At 40.9% G+C, this 19,850-nt stretch overlaps 3 protein-coding genes across 9 annotated transcripts in view; 1 reads left to right on the forward strand and 2 right to left on the reverse strand.

Moving 5' to 3' along the window:
- Window positions 1-473: 473 nt before the first annotated feature.
- On the reverse strand, window positions 474-6,882 carry LOC109635549 (specifically androgen-regulated gene protein). The gene is made up of 4 exons (XM_069532628.1): window positions 6,520-6,882; window positions 3,649-3,804; window positions 3,314-3,509; window positions 474-3,202 (listed from the first exon to the last, which is right to left on the reverse strand). The coding sequence occupies exons 2-4, from the start codon at window positions 3,751-3,753 to the stop codon at window positions 2,112-2,114; spliced, it is 1,392 nt and encodes a 463-aa protein (XP_069388729.1). The 5' UTR covers window positions 3,754-3,804; window positions 6,520-6,882; the 3' UTR covers window positions 474-2,111.
- Window positions 6,883-7,468: 586 nt separating this feature from the next.
- Window positions 7,469-12,885, reverse strand: yod1 (YOD1 deubiquitinase). 5 transcript variants are annotated; one of them, XM_020096862.2, is made up of 3 exons: window positions 12,765-12,885; window positions 10,740-10,952; window positions 7,469-10,323 (listed from the first exon to the last, which is right to left on the reverse strand). In XM_020096862.2, exons 2-3 carry the CDS (start codon window positions 10,945-10,947, stop codon window positions 9,626-9,628), a joined length of 906 nt encoding a protein of 301 aa, XP_019952421.1. In that variant the 5' UTR covers window positions 10,948-10,952; window positions 12,765-12,885; the 3' UTR covers window positions 7,469-9,625. The 5 variants fall into 5 exon arrangements, with proteins under 5 accessions (XP_019952421.1, XP_019952423.1, XP_069388765.1 ...); XM_020096864.2 differs by having other exon boundaries at window positions 10,740-10,948; window positions 12,765-12,844; XM_069532664.1 differs by having other exon boundaries at window positions 12,107-12,818.
- Window positions 12,886-17,873: 4,988 nt separating this feature from the next.
- The window catches only part of LOC109635375 (chemokine-like protein TAFA-2), an 87,046-nt gene continuing 85,069 nt past the window's right edge, over window positions 17,874-19,850 (forward strand). Inside the window, exon 1 of one of the 3 annotated variants that reach the window (XM_069532713.1) lies at window positions 17,874-18,323. The gene's annotated coding sequence lies outside the window, so the exon portion shown is untranslated. The remainder of the gene's footprint in view (window positions 18,324-19,850) is intronic. The other 2 variants (XM_069532705.1, XM_020096520.2) reach the window with 2 other exon arrangements.

Here is a 19,850-nt window from a genome sequence, read left to right on the forward strand (position 1 = left end):
ACCGCACACTAATTTAGCTCAGGCTCCGGAGGCTGTTGCGTAACAAAATGCCCGGCCGTTCAAATAAATCATTGGCAGGAATTAAAAAGTCTAACATGCGAGGGACATCAAGAAAACAAAGAGAGGACAGTTCACAGGGAGGTGTGGCTGAAGATAATCGGATAATGGAGGAACAGCTGAGCAGACTGTCTCGTAGCCGGAGCGCTGTGTAAGATGAGTAGTGTGGTATGAGTGATGGTCCTTCTGTAAGTGGAGAGCTGGGTGAAGCACAGAGGTAGAGTCACTCTGTAAGTCCCCATAATGTGACTGTGTTGACAGACTTAGGTCCCCACTACATGGGCAATATGTGAACACACACAAACTAAAACACAGCAAACCGATTAAAAACAGAACAGACACAAAAAAAACATATGGGAAACATTGGCTAAAATGAAAAATGGAGAATAAAGAAAGCACATTTTAACTCTATGGCATTGTTCTAATTACTTTAATTGTATGAAACATGTGGTGCATTAAAGCAAAAGGGCAGATTCATAACAAATATTTCACCAGCTCTGTTTGGGTAGAAGACACATTGAGATTTTTCTCTGATGATCAATTATTGTAGCTATTGAGTCAGATTAACAACTTAACAACTAGATAAGTATGTTGGTGACGTAACACAGCGATGTCCATTGAACCGTTATTTTTACGAGCTGTTGCACCAGTTACAAACCAAAAGGCAGCATGATACACGTGTGTTCTGAGTATGAAGATGAAGATTTATCTTTATTTTCAGGGATGAATTTATCACAAATAACCACATTGTCATTTTCACCTCAAGGGAGTGACATGAACAGTTTGTCAAACTATTTGTGACGATATCTAAATACACTTTGAAATTATACTATAAACAAATCTGTCAACTACTGTTACATCAGATCTCAATCATCATGTAATGCTTATAGCTACTGTAGTTTAAAAAAAAACAATAAAAAAATCAACCCACAACACTTTCAAAGTTTTGCTCTCTGATAATAATAAACTGCAAACACACATCTGCTTCTTTAAAGCTCTGGTCCAAGACATGTTGTCAATGATCCACTTAAAGGCACATCTGTGAGCTGGAACGATCGGCAATATATGTAAAAAAAATCTCTTTTATTTTGGTCGGTGTCTCCTTTAAGCTTCAGTAGAGTGGAGCAGCATTTTATGTACAGTCTGAGGATGGAGCAAGATTAATAGAAAACCATGGATTGGTTTTCAACACCATTTTAAGTGGGATGTTTGTGCACATCAAGGCTCATTGTAATATAATTTATAATAAAACAAATAATCTCATATAAACCTGGGGTGCATGCTAGTGTATGGACAACTACTAACATTCAGCAACCCAGTGCTGCATGGGATTTGGAGATATGAGGGTGAAGACTATATTGATGTTTAAACTTTTTGACCTCGACAAAGAGATTTTGTTTTAATGTGTTTTTAAACGTATCCGTTGGGTGTTTTTGTTGCTTTGGGTTTTTTTTTTCCCCAAGACAATTATGCAAATAACACTCAACAGATTTCCATGAAACTTGGTGAAACAAAGGGACAAGAAAGAACCCATAAACATTTAAACATCGAGAGATTTTCTTGGTTTTCCAGGGAATAATTCAATGATCTTGATTAAAAACAAGCATATTAAGGGAACTGATATCTTTACATTTCTGCTCTTTGGTGCAGCTTGATTGGATTTAAGGGGACAGTTGCAGAGGTATGTACTTTTAGTTTCTTTGTCTATTAGCAGGAGTAATCAAAAACTATAGAACCAGTTTTATAGCCTTAGTGTAGGTACGCTCTATTCTAGTTTCATATGAACTCTTTGGGCTCGTTTGAGATCTTGTTGTGACCAACTGCAATTTGTTATAGGAAAAAAAGAAAAGAAACTTCCCTCAGGTAAGCAAGTTCAACCTAGGTTGAAAGTCCTGGTCTTCCCTTTTAAATTCTTCCTCTTCATCCTCATGCGTTAGTTTGCCAAAAGTGTCGAGTGCCAAGTTCCCTCTTAATGCTCTAACTCTCAGTAAGCTGATGGTTCTCTGAACTCTCCACTGCATCTACACAGTCACACTTCTCCCGCCCACCTGTTTTCAGTGTTTAAGCAGTCCGAGTTTTCTGAGTGCTTCTCTCCGATCGGCTCCCATCCCCGGCACCACCATTACAGAATATCCAACAGAGTTAGAGGGTTTTTGAGGCCGAGCTGCAGAGGTGGTCTTCACTGGCTCAGCCCCTGTGATGTGTCCCCGTTCAGGAAAGTTCCCACCTTTCCGCTGGTCCTCCAGAACATCTGTCTTTAATACTTTGGGCTGAACTGGATGTGATGCAGATGCAGACTGATGGTCAGATCTCGAGTGGTGATGGAAACTGGCGCTGCTCTGCAGAGGCTTGTTCTTGGGCACTTGAGAATAAGAGAACGATGGGCTTCTTGGTGCATTTGTAAATCTTTTAGGTGTTGGGTCCAAAAAGGGGTGAGATTTGGGGGGAGGTAGTGGAGCAAGTGTCTCATTTTCTTGTTCTTCATCGTTCAGGAGGCCGAGCTTCTGCAAAGCCTTCTGTCTCACCACCTGGGCATCTTTCGCATGCTTGATACTGTCAGAAGAGTTTGGGATTGTCGAAGCTCCATTCTGTGTTTTTGCAAAAATGCCGGCAGGAATATTTTTGGGTTTAGGCGGCACAACTGGAGGAATTGAATTCGGCTTGGAAAACTCTCGGTGGGATTGGTCAGATCTCGGCATGTTTCCGAACTTTGGGCCTTCCATCAAGGCGGGAGGATGCTTGTCCGATTCTATAGTGTGATCAACTGTGGGGCATAGAGGGGTCTTCTTTGTGGAGGCACTCCTTTGCAGATAAACAAGCGCATCGTACGACAGAGGTCCTCTCGGTAAAGGACCCTCAGCCGTCCTGACAGAGTTTTCCTTGGGTTTCGTGGGAGGAGGTATCACAACATTAACCTCAAAGTGAACAACAGGTTTCTGGTTGGGTTTTTGATGAGATTTGTTGCTTGGAGGTGCGATCTGAGGCTTGGAGAGGTTTTCATCTGGAGGAACCCCTGGTTTGGTGCTGGATACAGAACAGAGAGTGCCGCCTGCCATAACAAGAGGTGTAGGAACCAGGTGACTCTGCAGGGGTTTCGTGTCAGCGTTCTCCTTGATGTATTCTCTGGAGGGATGTTTCTGTAAATCTGAGTCACACAAGCACATGTTTGTCACTGGAAACACACTGCAATGCTGTTCAGACATATCACTGACTGATGTCTTGCTAGTTCTGCATCTGTCTCCAGAGATTAACTCACCGTTCAGCTTGCTTTTGCTCATGGAGGCTGACAGGTCAGCCAGTTTGATAGCGAGATTACCAGGACTGGGCATCTGGTCGGGCTCGTCATTGGACAATCCACTATCCTCCTCAGTGTCCAAAGACTCAATTGTCTCCTCCAAAAACATGAGGCAGGCCTTCTCTTCAGCAGACAGGTGCTCCAGACTATCATCGCTCTGTAACACAGGAAGGAAATCAGACAAACTCTTATAAACAGAGTTGACTTTACTCTCGTGTGAAAATGTTTTAAACCCTTCCCGAGGGAAGACAACTATTTCCATTCTCAGATTGAAGAAGGGAAGGTCAGGAACTTACAAAGCCAGAATTGGCACTGACGACGCTGTCACAGCTGCCAGCAGAGTCCATGCCGCTCATCGTCTCCAATCCAATGCCACCTGGCCAGGTATCACTCTTAGGCATGGTAGTATACTACTGGTTCAAGGTTAGTGGCACAGATCGCCGCGTTTCACTCTGTGAAAAGAATAATGGGGCGTTAAATTTCAGTCTTATACGAGTGAAAAGTAATTCAAAGGATGATTACATTTAATGTATCATTCCATCATTTTGATCAATTTTAGTATTATTATTATTATTTAATGTCAATGTTGTTAATAAGAAAAGCACTTCTTTACATTTATTATTATTAATAATTTTCTTAATTCAAGTTCTGGTTCAGTATTGGGATGTTTTTACTCCTTTATATCAGCATCACGCCCCCAAATCCATGTTGATCATGTTGTAGTGTTTGGATGTACACGCTTCCAGACAGACAATTTTAAATGTGTTGTTTTTTATCTATCTGGCTTTTATATTCCTGAAGCACCACAGAGGTCTTTCTCTTGAAGTGCTTTCGCGTTATCTCCTTTGTTCTAACCTTATCTTTTGTAACATTTTTAATAATTAATGTGAAATGGAAACTGATCATAAAACAGACAGTGTGAACTCTGCCCAAGTTTATCACTCTACAAGAAGCTGCCGCTGGACATCGGACAGTTCAATGTGCACAGACACTGGTTAGCTGTGTGTGTGTGTGTGTGTGTGTGTGTGTGTGTGTGTGTGTGTGTGTGTGTGTGTGTGTGTGTGTGTGTGTGTGTGTGTGTGTGTGTGTGTGTGTGTGTGTGTGTGTGTGGTAGACTTACATCGGGTTTGGTAGGGTCAGGCAAAAAGCAACTATTGTGTAGAGTTGTCAGGGTTATGTTTGGGTTAAGGTTAGAATTACCTCAACCTTAACTCTAAAAACATAGATAACATCACCTGTTAACTTTTGTTTTAACAGCTGAGACGATGAAGCTCCCAAAATAACTTTTCAAAACAACATGATCAGGTAATTAAAACGTAATTTCTAAGGGGAAAAACAATAAATTAAAGGTTGAGTCAGTGTAATGTTACTTTTGGGTAAAAATGTAAGTCTTTAGAAATGAATTTAAAGCTTTTACCAGTCTCTCTTTACTCATATCGTTGGGAACAAAGGTTCATTTATCACAAAGGATAAATAATGTTTATTCGTTAAGTAAAACTACTTCACTGGGTTTTGTGATTGCTTAGACAAGTAATGTATGATTATAAGATTATTATGTAGATTTCTAAATGGCTCAGTCGCTCACTCCGACCTCTCATCACCATGTAACATCCTGTGCAGCCTGAGAGAATGACCGTGCATCATTAGTCCTGTTTCTGACAGATATCTAACTCGTCCTCTCGCTGCATGTGACTCAGATTACAGGACACATGCCACTCCTAATCTTCCTCTACCGGATCAGTTTCAGAGGAGCGGAGGGCCACAGAAATGATCTCCTGAAAGCTATTTGATATCCAGTTTGTCCACGTTGGACAGTGTTAATTCAGTTGTAGGAGCGGCAACGGTAACACCAGGATTTGGAGGTTAGTTAAATGTAGATACCATAGTGTACACACTTGGTCAGGTTGTGTATTTATTGTAAATGGCGATTATAAATTAAAATCACATTTGTTTTACAGCCATTTGAGCCAAAAACACATTTTAGAGAATAAACACATTTGACCTTTTCACTGGGTTTTGTAAAAAAAGGAGCTGGAGACTTGGTATAAAGAGCTTCAGTGAGATTCTCTAGAAAGAAAAAATCACTTTGGGATAAATTTCAACACCTGAGAGGAAACTGCTGAGGAACAGTAGCACTCACTGTTCCCTGGTCATCGACCCTGTCAAACTTTAGAGCTCCTTATCAATAGGCCCTTCTGTGTACGTCCTTGTGTGTCTTGCCACATGCAGATCAGGACATGAATCTGATCTATGGAAACTTGCCGATAAGGTTTATTGTGTTTTTTAAGCCGACACAAGCTGGCTCGACTACACACAGATAACCAGCTGCTGCCGCCTGGAGATGATTCCTAACTGTTTGCAAAATATCTTCCTTACATATGTTATCTATTATTTTCTCAACTATTAAATGTGTCTGAGTCAGATTTCTCATGTCAGACTTTGTGGAACACAACATGTGACCCAATGGAAGAGTTTTGATTGAGGTTAAAAAAGAGCAAGTGTGGAATGTTTTATTGTCCTTTGTGATGTTTGAGATCAGGTGAAACCATCGAAGTTCAGTAAGTTCATAGTCTTCAACACTCTGCTTATTCAGAAGAAATGATTTGTCATTTAAATCATTATCATTTGAAATTATGTTATTATTTCAAACAATTTTTCCAAATTTTAAAATATGATCTGCCCCAATGAAAGTATTAACACAAAAATACCAAACACCCACAGATCCAAAGATGTGTGTGTATATATACACACATTACATAATCATTGAGTGTGTTGTATTGTATCTGTATTTTACTTGTTTCTCATGTGTGACATTGTTATATTATATATTGTTATATTATTATTCTATTTCAACCTTAATCTTCTAATTTTATTTTATTTACTTACTTTCAATTCTTCATTTTTAACTTTAAAACACTTTGTGTAATAATAATAGTAAATACATTTTGTCCTGAAACTATTCTAAGTCATAATGTGACTAGAATTCATTTGCCATAATGACAGTACACACAAATATGAATTCGTGTAATTATTATTTTAATCTCATTTTATTAAATCACCTTTATCCAACATCCTTTTCAGAAGAAAATAATTCACTAATCTTCTTGATACTAAAGCTAAATATTACAGTTTAACTAAAGCTCTAATAGTTAGTGTGTGAAACGTACCTGGCTGTTTGCCTCTCGTGCATGAGTCCCTTCCTCTGTTGTCTCCCGTGTGAGTGAAGAGGCAGCAGATACCTGCATGAAGGACACTGAGCTCTCAGCCACTCACAGAGCAGCATTTCCCCTAAGACGCACAAGCCCCCGTCGTCATGGCAGCCACACTTGTTAATAATCTGTTAATCTCTGCTGAGTGAGAGTGACAGTAAAGTCTCAGTGTGGTTACTCAATTATCAATCAATAATTTATGATCATAATAATCGTTACTCTGTCAGTATTTGTTTTTCTGTTAGTTACTCATACGTATTCTTTGTATACAACAAAGACAACATATACTTTTACCACAATAATTACTATGGAGTAAGTACAAAATAAGTAATTTATAAAAAGCAGTTATTTTACCTTTCTTCTGATGAAAGTTATTGATTATATTTTTTAAGTATTTGTATGTCAGTCTTTATATACTGCAGAAAACATTGTGGTTTTCATGGCGGACAGTACAGATGGTCACAGAGTTTAACATTCATGAATGCTTCATCCCATTAAAGTGTCAAATTGAGCCAGTATGTAGCTTAAAAACATTTCAAACATTAGAAATAAACTTCAAGCTAACTTTATAGTAGCAGTGGGAGCTGCTCCAGTCAGTCAGTGAGTGAACAAATCTTAGATCCTATTAGGAAAAAGTAGATGTTCCTAAAATAACATGTAGGTAGTTTAATCCCACTACGATGGCACAGGATCAACTGGGGTTGATCGTCAATCTGAGTTATAAATAGAGATGGTTATATATACACACACACACACACACACACACACACGTTCTTCTATTTGGATCTACACGTACAAAAATGAATTGTTGGTTTTGGATTCTGGCCTTTAACCTTAGTTTTCTATAACATAGTAAAGTAAAACATGGTTTTAACAGCTTAATAAAAAAAGAGTTGTACACAACACAATCGGCTATAAGTTTTAATTGTGACACAACACTGACAAAAATCAAGTAACTCCAGTTGTTCTGTAGTGCTTTGTGTGCAACATTCATGAGAACTTGGTTATGACAAAAGACAACAGTCATTTCATAGTTTCACTTGAAAACAAGCTGATTAATCCGTTACTACTGCAGAAATAAAAGAAACTAAGGTAACAGATGGGAGAAAAAAAATTATAATTCACATTCAAACAAAGAAATAATTAACATTTTTGCCTTTAGTTCATGTGTCATGAGTAAAAACAAGAAAAAATTACAAAATAAAATCCAGTCCTTGTCAAAAACCATTTTCTGCAACAACTCAGTATCAATATCATAGATATGTGGCATAGAAATACTGGTTGTGCATAATAAACTGAGCGTTAAGAAAAAAGAAATCCCACAAAGATCCTACACCAATAAAACGTTTCTGACCTGATGTTTGACATAAATAAGAGCGTGCTTCATCCTTACAGGCAGCTGGTAAAAGGAATAAGCGGAGATCATGCCTGACTTTAGCTGAGAACATTTTTGTTTAGTTCTGCAAAAACATCCAGTGGAACAGCGTGAGAATTTTAAGAAAAGCTACAAAATCAAACCAAAATCTTTACTCGCAGTTCTCAAACACCCTCAAGTTGTTCTCAGGCTGCAAACGTGAGATGGAATAGCTGAAAAGGTTTAATTGATGTTGATGAGGAAGTAATGTGCGGACAGTACGTGAACAGTAAATGCACAATTGAGTAGGATTTCTCCCACACAGCGTCATTGTGCCTTCATGTGGTGTCGGAATAATCTGAAAAATGTATTCACGTGACAGCATCTAAAGTCAGAACACGAAAAGTGAGCGAAAATCCGAGATCACTCATTAACCAATTAACATTTTACAATTAACTCTAAATAGTAGCTTCTAATGTTGAACTTCTCAAATGCTAATTTTGTCCATCTCTCTTTTTAGCCTTTACAGTCTGTGATGACCTGCAAACGTTTACAAGGATTAATATGCCTGTCACATCGGAGTAACATTGGAAATTGTTTAAATGCATAAATACACATTTAGTTTAAATGCTTCCATGTTTTTCACATTCTGTCTTCAAAGACACCAAAGTCAGGAAAACGACTCACAACTCAGGGAATGGAAACTTCCAAAGAGCACCTGCGCACCATGCAGTTACACACTCATTTCATATTTTCATAGGTTTATAAAATACACCACCCTCTCACCATAAATGTGTTCTGAAATACACTGCACAGCTTTTGTATTTCTCAAAAATAGGCAGGTTTATAAAACAAAAAACTGTCTAAAAGGATCAGTTCTTACAGCATGAAAAATCACACAATTTAAAAAATCTACACTCCAGAAAAGAATCTGCCGTACCAATGGAGAAAAGCAAAACCCTACAGAGTTTGTAAAACGTTTTGTTTGCAGCACCATCCTCTTTGAATTCTTTTATTTCATTTAAAACAAGTTCACTTACAAATGTTGTTGCAACTTAAAAAAAAAAGTCCCCGAAAACTAGTAAACTTTGGATCATGACTTTTCAAGTTCACTGGCTGCTGCTCAGTCAAATTCAATGTGATGTTACAAATAGCACAAATAAGTGTGGCCATGACTCCAGCTTAGGTTTAACAAGGGAAATAAAATGCTACATAACCAACAATGTATAACAGTCAAACATAGTGTTCTGCGATTAAGACAACAGTGAGTAGGATCACATCATAGTACAAATAATTCTCAGCTGTTGTTTTAAACTGTTTAAATTCGGTCACATTTAACTGTTTCAATACAACCATCGAGTGATCTAAACGGATTAAATCAAATCCTAAGAATTGTTTGCATATTTCCCTGGACCCAGTTACATCGATTTGAGAACCATCTCCAACAGATTAGTGTGATGGTTTATTGACACTGGAGCACTGCAGTAGTGTTTCTGACTTTGAGAACTGACGCCAGTTAATAAGTATAATACTGAACAGGTTAGAGGCTGAAACACAGTGTCTGCAGATTCTCCGTAGATGTCACTGGGCAATGTGAGGTAGAGGATCACACAAGCAGACAGACACAGACTGACACAGTTGCCAGACATGGGGCACGGGTTTGGTGGTGGTTCTATTTGTGAGAGGGGAAAAAAAAAGAAGAAACAAAATTCAAACTTCCCCAAAGTTGGTGTGGCCTGTTTCCTTGGCATGCTCACGAGCTTCCTTTTGTCCCACCAGGCCAGTCTGGCACACCATGCAGCGCAGCGCAAAGCGGTTTACGTCTGTGAACTGCCGCTTGCGCCGAGCCTCGTCTGCCAGCTCAAGGGCCTGGGCCAGAATTACGTCGTCCGTGGTGGAGAAGATAGTCTGGGGTGGGACGTCGGAGCCGGGGGTTTCTTTCTGCAGCGGGTCGTAATGGATGCCGTCGTAGATGAGCAGCACGCGTTTGTGGTAGCCGGCATCCTCCCCGAATCGATCCACTCGGACTGTCTGAGTGTCCACCACGCAGATCTCACACTGGTAAAACTTGGACAGGATGGACACCTCGATGGCTCCTCCCCAGGTATCGTCGCGTCTTATCCAGGTGCAGTACTCCTCGTTGGTCTTTCCCAGCACCGCTTCACAGTACGCTGCAGGGTCACTGGACACGATCTGGGCGATGAGGCCCCGCATCTCAGGAGCACACGCAGGGTCATATACACCTCCTTCCACCACATAATACACACTGGTGAAGAGGCAGGAGTTGTCGGCTGGGACCACTCGACGTGCCAGCACGGGTGAGGCTTCCAGACGCGGCACTTTAGTCACAGTGGGATGATCCTGAGGCTTTGGCTTGTTTTTTTCTTCCTCAACAATGAGTGTGTCTCCTGTAGACGATGACAACACATCAGGGACACAACACACCTCAGGCTGCTCACACACTGGTTGACAAGCATGACCGTGTTTATAACTATTTACATATTAAAAATCTCATTTGTATAGTGCTTTTCAAGGAAACTCAAAGACATTTTACAAATGATTAAAAAGAACAACTATAAGACAAACTAAAGATTAAAACATAAAATTGGGACACGTTAAAATCAGTTCTGAAGAGAGGATTTTTCTGCCACCATTGCAACTTTCTTCTAAAATCTCCACAAAACGTGATTTCAGTCATTAAACTCACAATTTGTCCTGGAAAAAGACATTAAAACGTGTAATTGAATTAAATAATTGAACCATATCTAGAATAAATGGTGTGGGGTTGGTCCATATGATCTATTTTTCATGTTTGTCAGCATACCTGATTTGATGGGGTAGTCCTTGAGGTGAGCATCTCCGTTTCGGAGATCAAGGCTGGATGGTGGGTAACCAACCATAATTTTCTGCACGTCACAGGGGATCCCAGTGAGCTCCTCCACCTTACTCTTCAGCTCCTGGACGCAGGACTGGTGAGTTAAGCCCTGCATGATGTGGCTCCCATTTTTGGTCTTACAGCGAAGCCTCAACATCCTGCCTGAGAGAACACGTGATCAGATCTGTAACACTTCAAGTGACTGGTGTAAATATGACTGATACACCAGGGCAGTTGTTGATCAGATTTCAAAATAGTTTTCTTACAAGTTCTTGTTCTAACTTTTAATTGTAAATGTGTGTTCTTTTTTTACATAGTGTTGTGTTACTGCAAATTTGAAGCTACTGCCAAAGTTAGAATACACAAAATAAAAGAAATCCAACACAGTCCAACAGCACCACAACCTACAGCCTCTAAAATGATCAAACATCGAATAAACACCTCTGAACAAAAACTGTACATGACAACCTTCATGAAGGGAGAAGTTATTGCAGGACAGCATTGGTGTTAGCTATGTCTATCTAGGGCAACAAGATTACATCCATTATTATCACAGTGTTTTCATCCATCGCAATATAACAAAAGTGATGGAATGCTTATGCGATGTGTGTGCACAGCGAGGAGGCTGTAACACGTAATTGATCAAAAATGTTTTAACGCGTTATAAATCAATTTTATTTATAGAGCCCATATTCACAAATCACAATTTGTCTCATAGGGTTTAACAAGGTGCAACATCCTCTGTGCTTAACCCTCAACCAGAGAAAAGAAAAACTTTAAAACACGTAGAAACCTCAGACAGAGCCACGTGTGAGTGATCCCTCTCCCAGGACTGACAGAAATCCAACAGATGTCACGTGTAGCTGAACACATCAACAGAATTACAATATTTACAACATGGATTATTATGAGAAGAGTTTCAAACCACAACATTCACAAAGCAGCAAAAACAAGTGCGGCTAACAAGTGCATACAGTGAACACGTACCAGATAATTAAAAGTTGCCATCTTTATTAAAAATAAGTGATGGAAAAGCATCTTGTGAAAAGGAACTGATTTAAAGAGTCACAGCCTGCCATTTATTTTCCAACAGAGCAAACTGTAAAAACGTGATTATACAATATAATAAAATAGTGGGGCAGTAGACAGACCAGACAGCGGGAGGAACGTACATGTGAGAAATCACAGTCAGTTGTAAGAGTTGGCTCAGTGTCGCGACATTTCATAAATCTAATCTAACAAGTAGATCGATGAGTTGTTCACCAGCTTCGACTGAGTTCAAACGTGTTTTAACTTTAACTGCAGATGACACGCACCGTGTCCACAGGTGCTTGTTGTTGTTTTTATCCAGCTCCTCGCTTTACCTGCTTCTATCTTGTTTACACAACACCAGCTAACAACGGCTAACTGTCTGTTAGCCTCCATGTCACACAGCAGGAATCAGCAGCTCGGACATTCAACACTGAGCCTCTGGACCCGAGCTGGTCGAACAATGACTCTGCTGACGGACACGAGCAGCGGAACACCTGACAGAGACATTTCTTTGTCTTTGATGTCTTTGTTCTGACAGTTCAACTCTGCTACAACAACAACACACACACACACACACACACAGAGAGAGAGCTAGCAGGCAGAGCTAGCAGCTAGCGGCCACCTGCCAAACGATAGAAAACTACACGAAGCGATTTCACAACTCGACAAACACCCACAGTGTTTGAGACGTTTCTGATTTAAACGAATTAATAAAAACACAATCAACGAACTCAAACTGACTCAACTGATGAAATCATGTATCCTGTATGCTAACCTTAGCATGCTAGCTGGGTCGTTAGCTCGGCGTCTTACGGACAGTATTTCTTTATTCTTCCAGGTGAATCACATCCGAGTGAACCTGATCGAACTCTGCTGTGAACACCACAAAGTAAATGACATGATGTGACACCGGTCTGAGCTGTTCGAGTTCGGTTTCCTCACCTTCCTCTGACTGAAGCCCTCAAACAATGGACACCCACTGAGACCGTTGCTGCGTGCTGCGTCACTGACCCCCCTGTGACGTCAAGACGCCACCTGCACTGTACCGTAAATTCTGTAGTAGATGAAAACCCAGGATTTCAGGATGTGCTGTGATTTAAAGGTCCAGTGTGTAAGATTTAGGGGAAAGGGATCTATTGGCAGAAATTTAATGTAGAATAATTGTCATGATGTTGTTACTGGTTTATTTCATCTAAATTGTACGAATTGTAGTTTTCTTTACCCCAGAAAAGACCCTTTATATTTAAATACTTTATATTTACATCGAGGGGACCCTCTCTACGGAGGCCGCCATGTTGTTTACATTAGTCCAGACTGGACAAACTAAACACCTTTTGAGTTTTTATGACAACTGAAGGCTACCACAGATTATTTTTCATGTTTGGAAATAGAGGGTGAGTTGAGCGGTGTTCAGCTGCAACATGCAATTTCAACACTAGATATCACAAAATTCTACACACTGGACCTTTGAAAAAAACAAAAAATCCCTCTAGAGCTCCTGCCTTTACAGTGTTTGACAAAATACTTGTAACACAAACACACTGTAAGAAGTATGAAATAGCCTAACATTTAAATACTCTATGTGAATATGTATTTAATATTTTCACTGAGTTTATTGAACCAAATCAAAATCACTTGTTTTGTAAGATTGTTCAATATGAAAACAACAAATAAAATTGACCTATATACACTTTTCTTATCAAGCAGCACATACCCAGAACATCGAACCCAAAGAACTGAAGAACATCGCAACTGTAAAAACTTTCTCCAATTCCACAAAACCAAATGTTGGCTGTAGCCTTACAGAACTTCAAATAATTGATGATCTTAAAATAAAGAAAAATAATAAAGGTTCCTCACAAGACCAAAATAAGGAAGATGGAGGACTGGTCACAGTTGATATTGTAGTGGTGCAGAAAATGCAACCAAATTAGATTGAGCCAACCTGAGGCTTTGCGCTCAGCCTTCCCCAACATGTGTTTTGGAGCTGCAGCCTGGATTTTACGATGCCTGAAGTATTTGTAAACTCCTTGAGTGCATTTATTGATTTGACAGTTAAATGGTGTTATTTCATCAGTGATTCTTTTTCCTGGAAATGTATTACAGAAGGTTTGGATGTCATAAATCATAAAGTTGTAAATCTTTGACAACAACGCTAAGACAAAGCCAGGGAGGCTGTAGCTTGTTGCTCCACCTTTTCATTGGTGTAACGATGGAGAAACTTTTCATGTTGACTCAACAAACATATCTGTCTGTAAACACACGGAATTATAATATAAAGTAGTGAGAAAAGAAAAAGTCTGAATGATGCAATAGAGAGTCCAGAGATCAACTAACAACACAACAACACTTTCAGGGATGAACAACAAACAAACTAATCAGTTTAAATCCTTCTATTCTCAGACTTTGAGCTGAGTGAACTCTCTTTAAGATACAAAACAATACAAACACAAACAAAAACAAGGTTTCTTCACTAGTGAAACATCTTCTCAAACAAATGTCTCGAAGAACAAGAAGTGAAGAGACTGTTGGACTCACCGGATGTTCTCAGGGGAGAAGAGTCTGAGATCCGCTGTTTGGAGACAGAGCTGCTGCTGCACCAGATGCTGTGCGGCCATCTCTCCACAGGGAGGTGCCATCATGACTTGTATTTGAAGCATACAGTCGTATTATCAAGATCATTACTGACAATAGTACATTTAAGTATATAATGTAGATGAACTTGTATTTAGGAAAAAGAAACCTCTAGGCCCACATTGAAGAAGACAAAATTCTGACATTTCGAGAATCAAGTCATAATTTTACTATCTATCTCTTTATCTATCTATCTATCTCTTTATCTATCTATCTATCTATCTATCTATCTATCTATCTATCTATCTATCTATCTATCTATCTATCTATCTATCTATCTATCTATCTATCTATCTATCTATCTACACTGTGTTTGTATAAAATAATAATAATAATAATTGGAGACTTTTTAAAGACTTGTTGAATCAACTTTATTTTGGCACAACTCTGCTGCTGAGTCAGTCTGCTCTGGATCCAAGGAAATGACACAATAATGTGTTTCTGTGATTTCTCTTTCTCTCTCTCTCTCTCTCTCTCTCTCTCTCTCTCTCTCTCTCTCTCTCTCTCTGTGTGTGTGTGTGTGTGTGTGTGTGTGTGTGTGTGTGTGTGTGTGTGTGTGTGTGTGTGTGTGTGTGTGTGAAGCGTGGTCCCAGTTAAAAAGGTCTCTGATGAGAAGTCATGAAGTCGAGAGAGAAAGAAAAATAATGTTTGGAGTCCATGTTTCATTTTGTGACAGATCAAAACAAAAATGCTATGGTCAGATCTACTCTGCAAAATATTTTGATGACACAAACAGTTTCTTGCAAGATAGTGGATCATGATGGTAGTTCTGTCCGTCCCAGGAGATTTCTTCGGTCGTTTTACTCTTGTTTAGGGTTCAGAGCAGATGATGTTGCACCTTGAGACAAATAGTAATTTGTTAATATGGGCTATACAAATAAAAATGGATTCATTGACTATATGAACTATGTATACTGTTATGATTATGATTATATATACTTTAAATAAATATCATGCTAGGTTGACATGAACAATTCTCACCTTGACAGAAGATGTATTCTCTTGTGATCATTAGATAAGATCTGTAAAACAACATATGTCCTGTATGTATGATATTAGCAGAGTAAGATTGACTGCTATCGTCTGTTTTTGTTGATCACAACCACTAGCATTCTCTCACAGTCCAGACTAAACTGAGCTCATACTGAATGGTTTTGTGTGGACATTACTTCTTCTTCTGTTGTTAAAGCTCCCCACTGGTATCTGAGAGAGTTTGTGAAGTTGGAAACTCCATTAAGGCGAGCCCCTGATGAAAACCCATTAATGGCTCGGCAATCGGGATTGAGGTTGGGTGGAAAGACCTGGCAGTGCAACCGCAAACAAAGCCATAAAGCCTGATGTAGCTGCCTCTCATCGAGCATCTGCAACCGAGGAAGAAAAACTGGCCCCGGTGTCTGAAGACCTGTTGAATTAAAGGGGGCATTAACTGCAGCTTCCTCTGCATTATTGATGGTGGGCTCCATTCCTGAGGCCATTATGCCTCCTATTTTTCCTCTTGCAATTTTCTGCAAGACATCCCACTGTCTTCGAACACACTCCAGTGGTGCGGGCGAGCGAGGGTTCAGACAGAGGCCTCGCACTGCTCCCTGCAGGGTGCTATTATTTTTTGCAATCAATGTTGGGCCACACAGCACCCACAAGTGTGGAGTGAAAATAATCACAGGTTGACAAGAGGGGATGATAAGTGTTATGCAAGCAGCAACCCAGAGTAACAAGACCTAAAAAGGCAGCAAGCTGTGGTCTGTGACGTGCCAAACACCTAGCTGTGGAAGTGAGCCTCTCCCCGCGGTGTGACCTCCGAGAGACAAAACCAGAGACTTTCATTCGATTCTGAAGGCAAACGCTCACTAACGGGGGATTACCTCGTGACTCACCTCCGCTGCCACCAACAGTACATTTGTTGTCGAGCTCTCAAACAGATGCTGCTTTATCTGGTGCCGCACAGCTTGAGAAGCCTTACCTCGCGGCTGACCTCATCCTGTCATATGATTTAATGAGCAGGAGCTGTGTCACAAACCACAGTGTCAGGGGGATGACAGGATAGGTCTATACGATGCACTAAAGATTAATGAGGTCATCTCCTCTCTTTGTGTGTGTGAGAGAGAGAGAGAATAGAAAAAAGAAACTTGATGACATTGGAATCAAAATAACAGCCTCACTATTCATAGGCAATTATGAAGTGATGTGAGGCCCAGCTCTGGTCCACATATCAGCTTTAAATGTTAGTAATAATGGGGTTGACATTTTTTTGTACTGAGTCTCCTGGGATTTGTGTCTTCTGCCCTTTGTTTGTGTGTGTGTGTGTGTGTGAGTGTGTGTGTGTGTGTCTGCGAGGTAGCAGATGACTTTGCCTTTATGATGATAACAATCTCCGAGAGTGTCCGAAATCAATCAAATTCAAATCCAAAATGCCTGCCTCCATATCTCCACAGGCTATTTTAAAGGTTGGTATCGATTATTCCACCCATCCCTGCCTTTCGGGGCTGCAGATGAAAAGAGACTGCTTGAGAAATGGAGAGATGATAATGCAATTACTGAAGAGGGGAAGCCTTTGTAGACAGGGCAGCGATGATGCTTGAGGAGAGCGGGAGTCGAGCGTCAGAGTCAAACAGAAGTATTATCATAACCTTGGAGAGCAGTCAGTCTATAATGTATGTCGTGACATGCACGGTTTTCTGAGTAAGGGGCTGTAGACATGTTGCTGATGGGAGGTCATCATCCGTGACGGGGAAACTTGTTTTTCTCGCCCCATTTTTCTATTTTTGTGCATTATATAGTTTGTGAGATGGGAATGAAATGAAGTAGTTCGATCAGTGGGTGGTTTTCATGTGTGTCACAGGGGAGGCTGAATATAAATGGTAAATGTACCATTTGTATAGTGTGTTTCTTGTGTTGATGACCAGTCACACACACAATCACACGGTGTGCAGTACTTTCTCTATGACCTATCACTCACACTGCCAGCACAGGGAATGGAGGAGCTGGGAATCAAACCATGACGTTGTGGTAGTGGACAACCCGCTGTAACTACTGAGCCATAGCCACCTACACAGATAACAGATAGCAGCCCCCCTCACCCAAAAATAACTGAAATATATATATTTTTAAATCATACTTCGTCATAAACCGACCAAACTGCAACACGTTCCCTCAAAATAGATGAATATTCAAAAAATATCTCAATAGATCTGATGCATCGTCGTTAATGCTGTAAACTAAAGTATATTTAGAGTGAAGATAACATTTTTATTTTTATTTTAGTTCTTCAGAAAGATTCTCACTCGATAAACTGCCTGTCACCACTGTCCACCGCCACCGCACCACTGGATGGCGCTACAACACCGGTGCAGCGCCTCCACCTGGCCGCTGCACGCACCCTGCGACGCATCCGGCCGCTCTCCCTCATCTCATGTCTCCAGCTGTCCCCCCCCCCCCAAAAAAACCCCACAGATCCGCTAATGCCACGAGTTGTGTTGGAGGAAGGAACCGACTCAAAGCCCGGATCCACGCGGTACGAGTCCCCGGTGCGGAGCTGCACGGTCCCGCCGCCCCGTCGCTCCGCTGGGTGGGAAGTTGCTGTGAGTCAGAGCCGGAGGAGCAGTAACTTTTCCAGACTTGAACAAGTGCAGCAGCAGCAGTGAGTCTCCAGCAGCTGATCTCAGACCTGCTCCACTCTGAGGATTGTGCGTCTGCAGACATCTGACTTCACACCAGCGTCTTGATCCAGATGTTTTGTGTGATGCGTCCTGACGCCACAAGGAAATGGCTTGTTCCCTCTAAACAGCAGCTCTCTGGTTTTTTGGGGTTGACAATGGAGAATAAATGAAAGGGGACGTTTCCCGGGATTAATTGACTGCACGACGACAGGTAGGTTCTCTCTCCTTTATTTTTTTTTTGCATTCTCTCAAACGTGGTTGAATTGAGGTGAAATGATTAAATCCAAACAATTCTGATGATTCATTTCTGACGCCTGTAGTCGCTGAAACAGCCGAGCAGCCGAACCTATGAACAAACTCAGCTGATCGATTGAAACTCTCCATTGTTTCCAGTCTAATAAACAGTTCTTAAGTTGTTTGGCTGTAATGGCTGAACGGTGGAGAACATGTGCAGCTGCAGGGTTCATATTGTTTCTGTATCAGACTGATGCGTCAACATGGAATCAGATCAAACTAGACAGAGATCAAGTTTTCCTTCTTCGTCAGATCTGCTCAACGTAAGTGATTAAATAAACTGAGTTCCACCACAGAGGGAAACTTGACTTCATCATGTGAAAAAGAATTAACATTCATGTGTGAGGCAGGTGAAGTGTGTCGATCCCATCTGTGTCCAGAAAGTCTTTTTTTGACCATGAGATCAGAGAAGAATTGAAAACCTTGTCTTCCTTCCTTCTCCTTTCTTCTTGCCCTCTCTCCTTCCATCCTTCTCATCTTTTCTATTACGTTACTGTTTCATTTTATTCTGTTTTCTATCATCCATCCATCCCTCTCTCCCTATACTCTCCATCCATCCATCCACCCCCCCCCACCTCTAATCATCTATCCACCCATCCATTCATTCATCCCTCCCTCTCTCCCTATACTTATCCATTTCTACCTTAACTTATCCATCTATCCATCCTTCCCTTCCCCTAACTGTACCCTGCCATCCATCCATTTCACCCTCCCTCCCTACCTGCCTATATCCATCCTTCCATCCATCCATCCATCCATCCATCCATTTTACCCTCCCTCCCTGCCTATACCCATCCATCCATATCTCCCTCCCTCCCTATACTCATCCATCCATTTCCCCCTCCCTCCCTATACTCATCCATCCACCCATCCAACCAATTCTCCATCCCTCCCTCCCTCATCCATCCATCCATCCATCCATCCATCCATCCATCCATCCATCCATCTGCAGATGACATCAACACACACACACACACACACACACACACACACTCCTATAAATACACATTTTCCCTCAGTGAGACTCACTACTGACAATAATCCTGTATCTTGGTAAAGGTTAACCCCCAAACACTAACATCTGTATTCAGCCTGTAATGGGACCTGGAGCTGGACTCACCACAGTGACGTGTGTCCTCCATCACAGAGGATCCAACTTCTAAATGAAGAAGACACCAGGAAGTAAAGTGCTGTCATATTTGTGGGACTACGTTGAGAAGACACTCATGGAAACAGGGGCTTGTATTTGCTGTCAGCTGCTTCACGCTCAGAATTACATATTTATGATCACACTTACACACCACTGTGGACTTTTCTCGTTCTCTACAACCCTTCCCTGCTCCGACCCCCCCCCCCCCCACACACTTCCCCTCTCCTTCTTTTTCATCTCTCTCAGTCTCACCCGTTCTTTTATCTGCCCTTCATCCCCTTGACAAGCATTGTG

This window comes from Paralichthys olivaceus, chromosome 2 (assembly GCF_024713975.1).
Source record: "Paralichthys olivaceus isolate ysfri-2021 chromosome 2, ASM2471397v2, whole genome shotgun sequence".
Taxonomy (NCBI): domain Eukaryota; kingdom Metazoa; phylum Chordata; class Actinopteri; order Pleuronectiformes; family Paralichthyidae; genus Paralichthys; species Paralichthys olivaceus.

Bases quoted from the DNA above. Each gene is read 5' to 3' on its own strand.
- yod1 (XM_069532664.1), bottom strand. From the start codon at position 12,215: ATGGAGGCTAACAGACAGTTAGCCGTTGTTAGCTGGTGTTGTGTAAAC. The intron at 10,953-12,106 runs GTGCGTGTCATC...GTGTTCTCTCAG, and splicing joins AACAAGCACCTGTGGACACG to GCAGGATGTTGAGGCTTCGC. The intron at 10,324-10,739 runs GTATGCTGACAA...CATCGTCTACAG, and splicing joins GGACTACCCCATCAAATCAG to GAGACACACTCATTGTTGAG.
- LOC109635549 (XM_069532628.1), bottom strand. From the start codon at position 3,753: ATGCCTAAGAGTGATACCTGGCCAGGTGGCATTGGATTGGAGACGATG. The intron at 3,510-3,648 runs GTAAGTTCCTGA...CCTGTGTTACAG, and splicing joins TCAGTGCCAATTCTGGCTTT to AGCGATGATAGTCTGGAGCA. The intron at 3,203-3,313 runs GTGAGTTAATCT...TGTGTGACTCAG, and splicing joins GAGCAAAAGCAAGCTGAACG to ATTTACAGAAACATCCCTCC.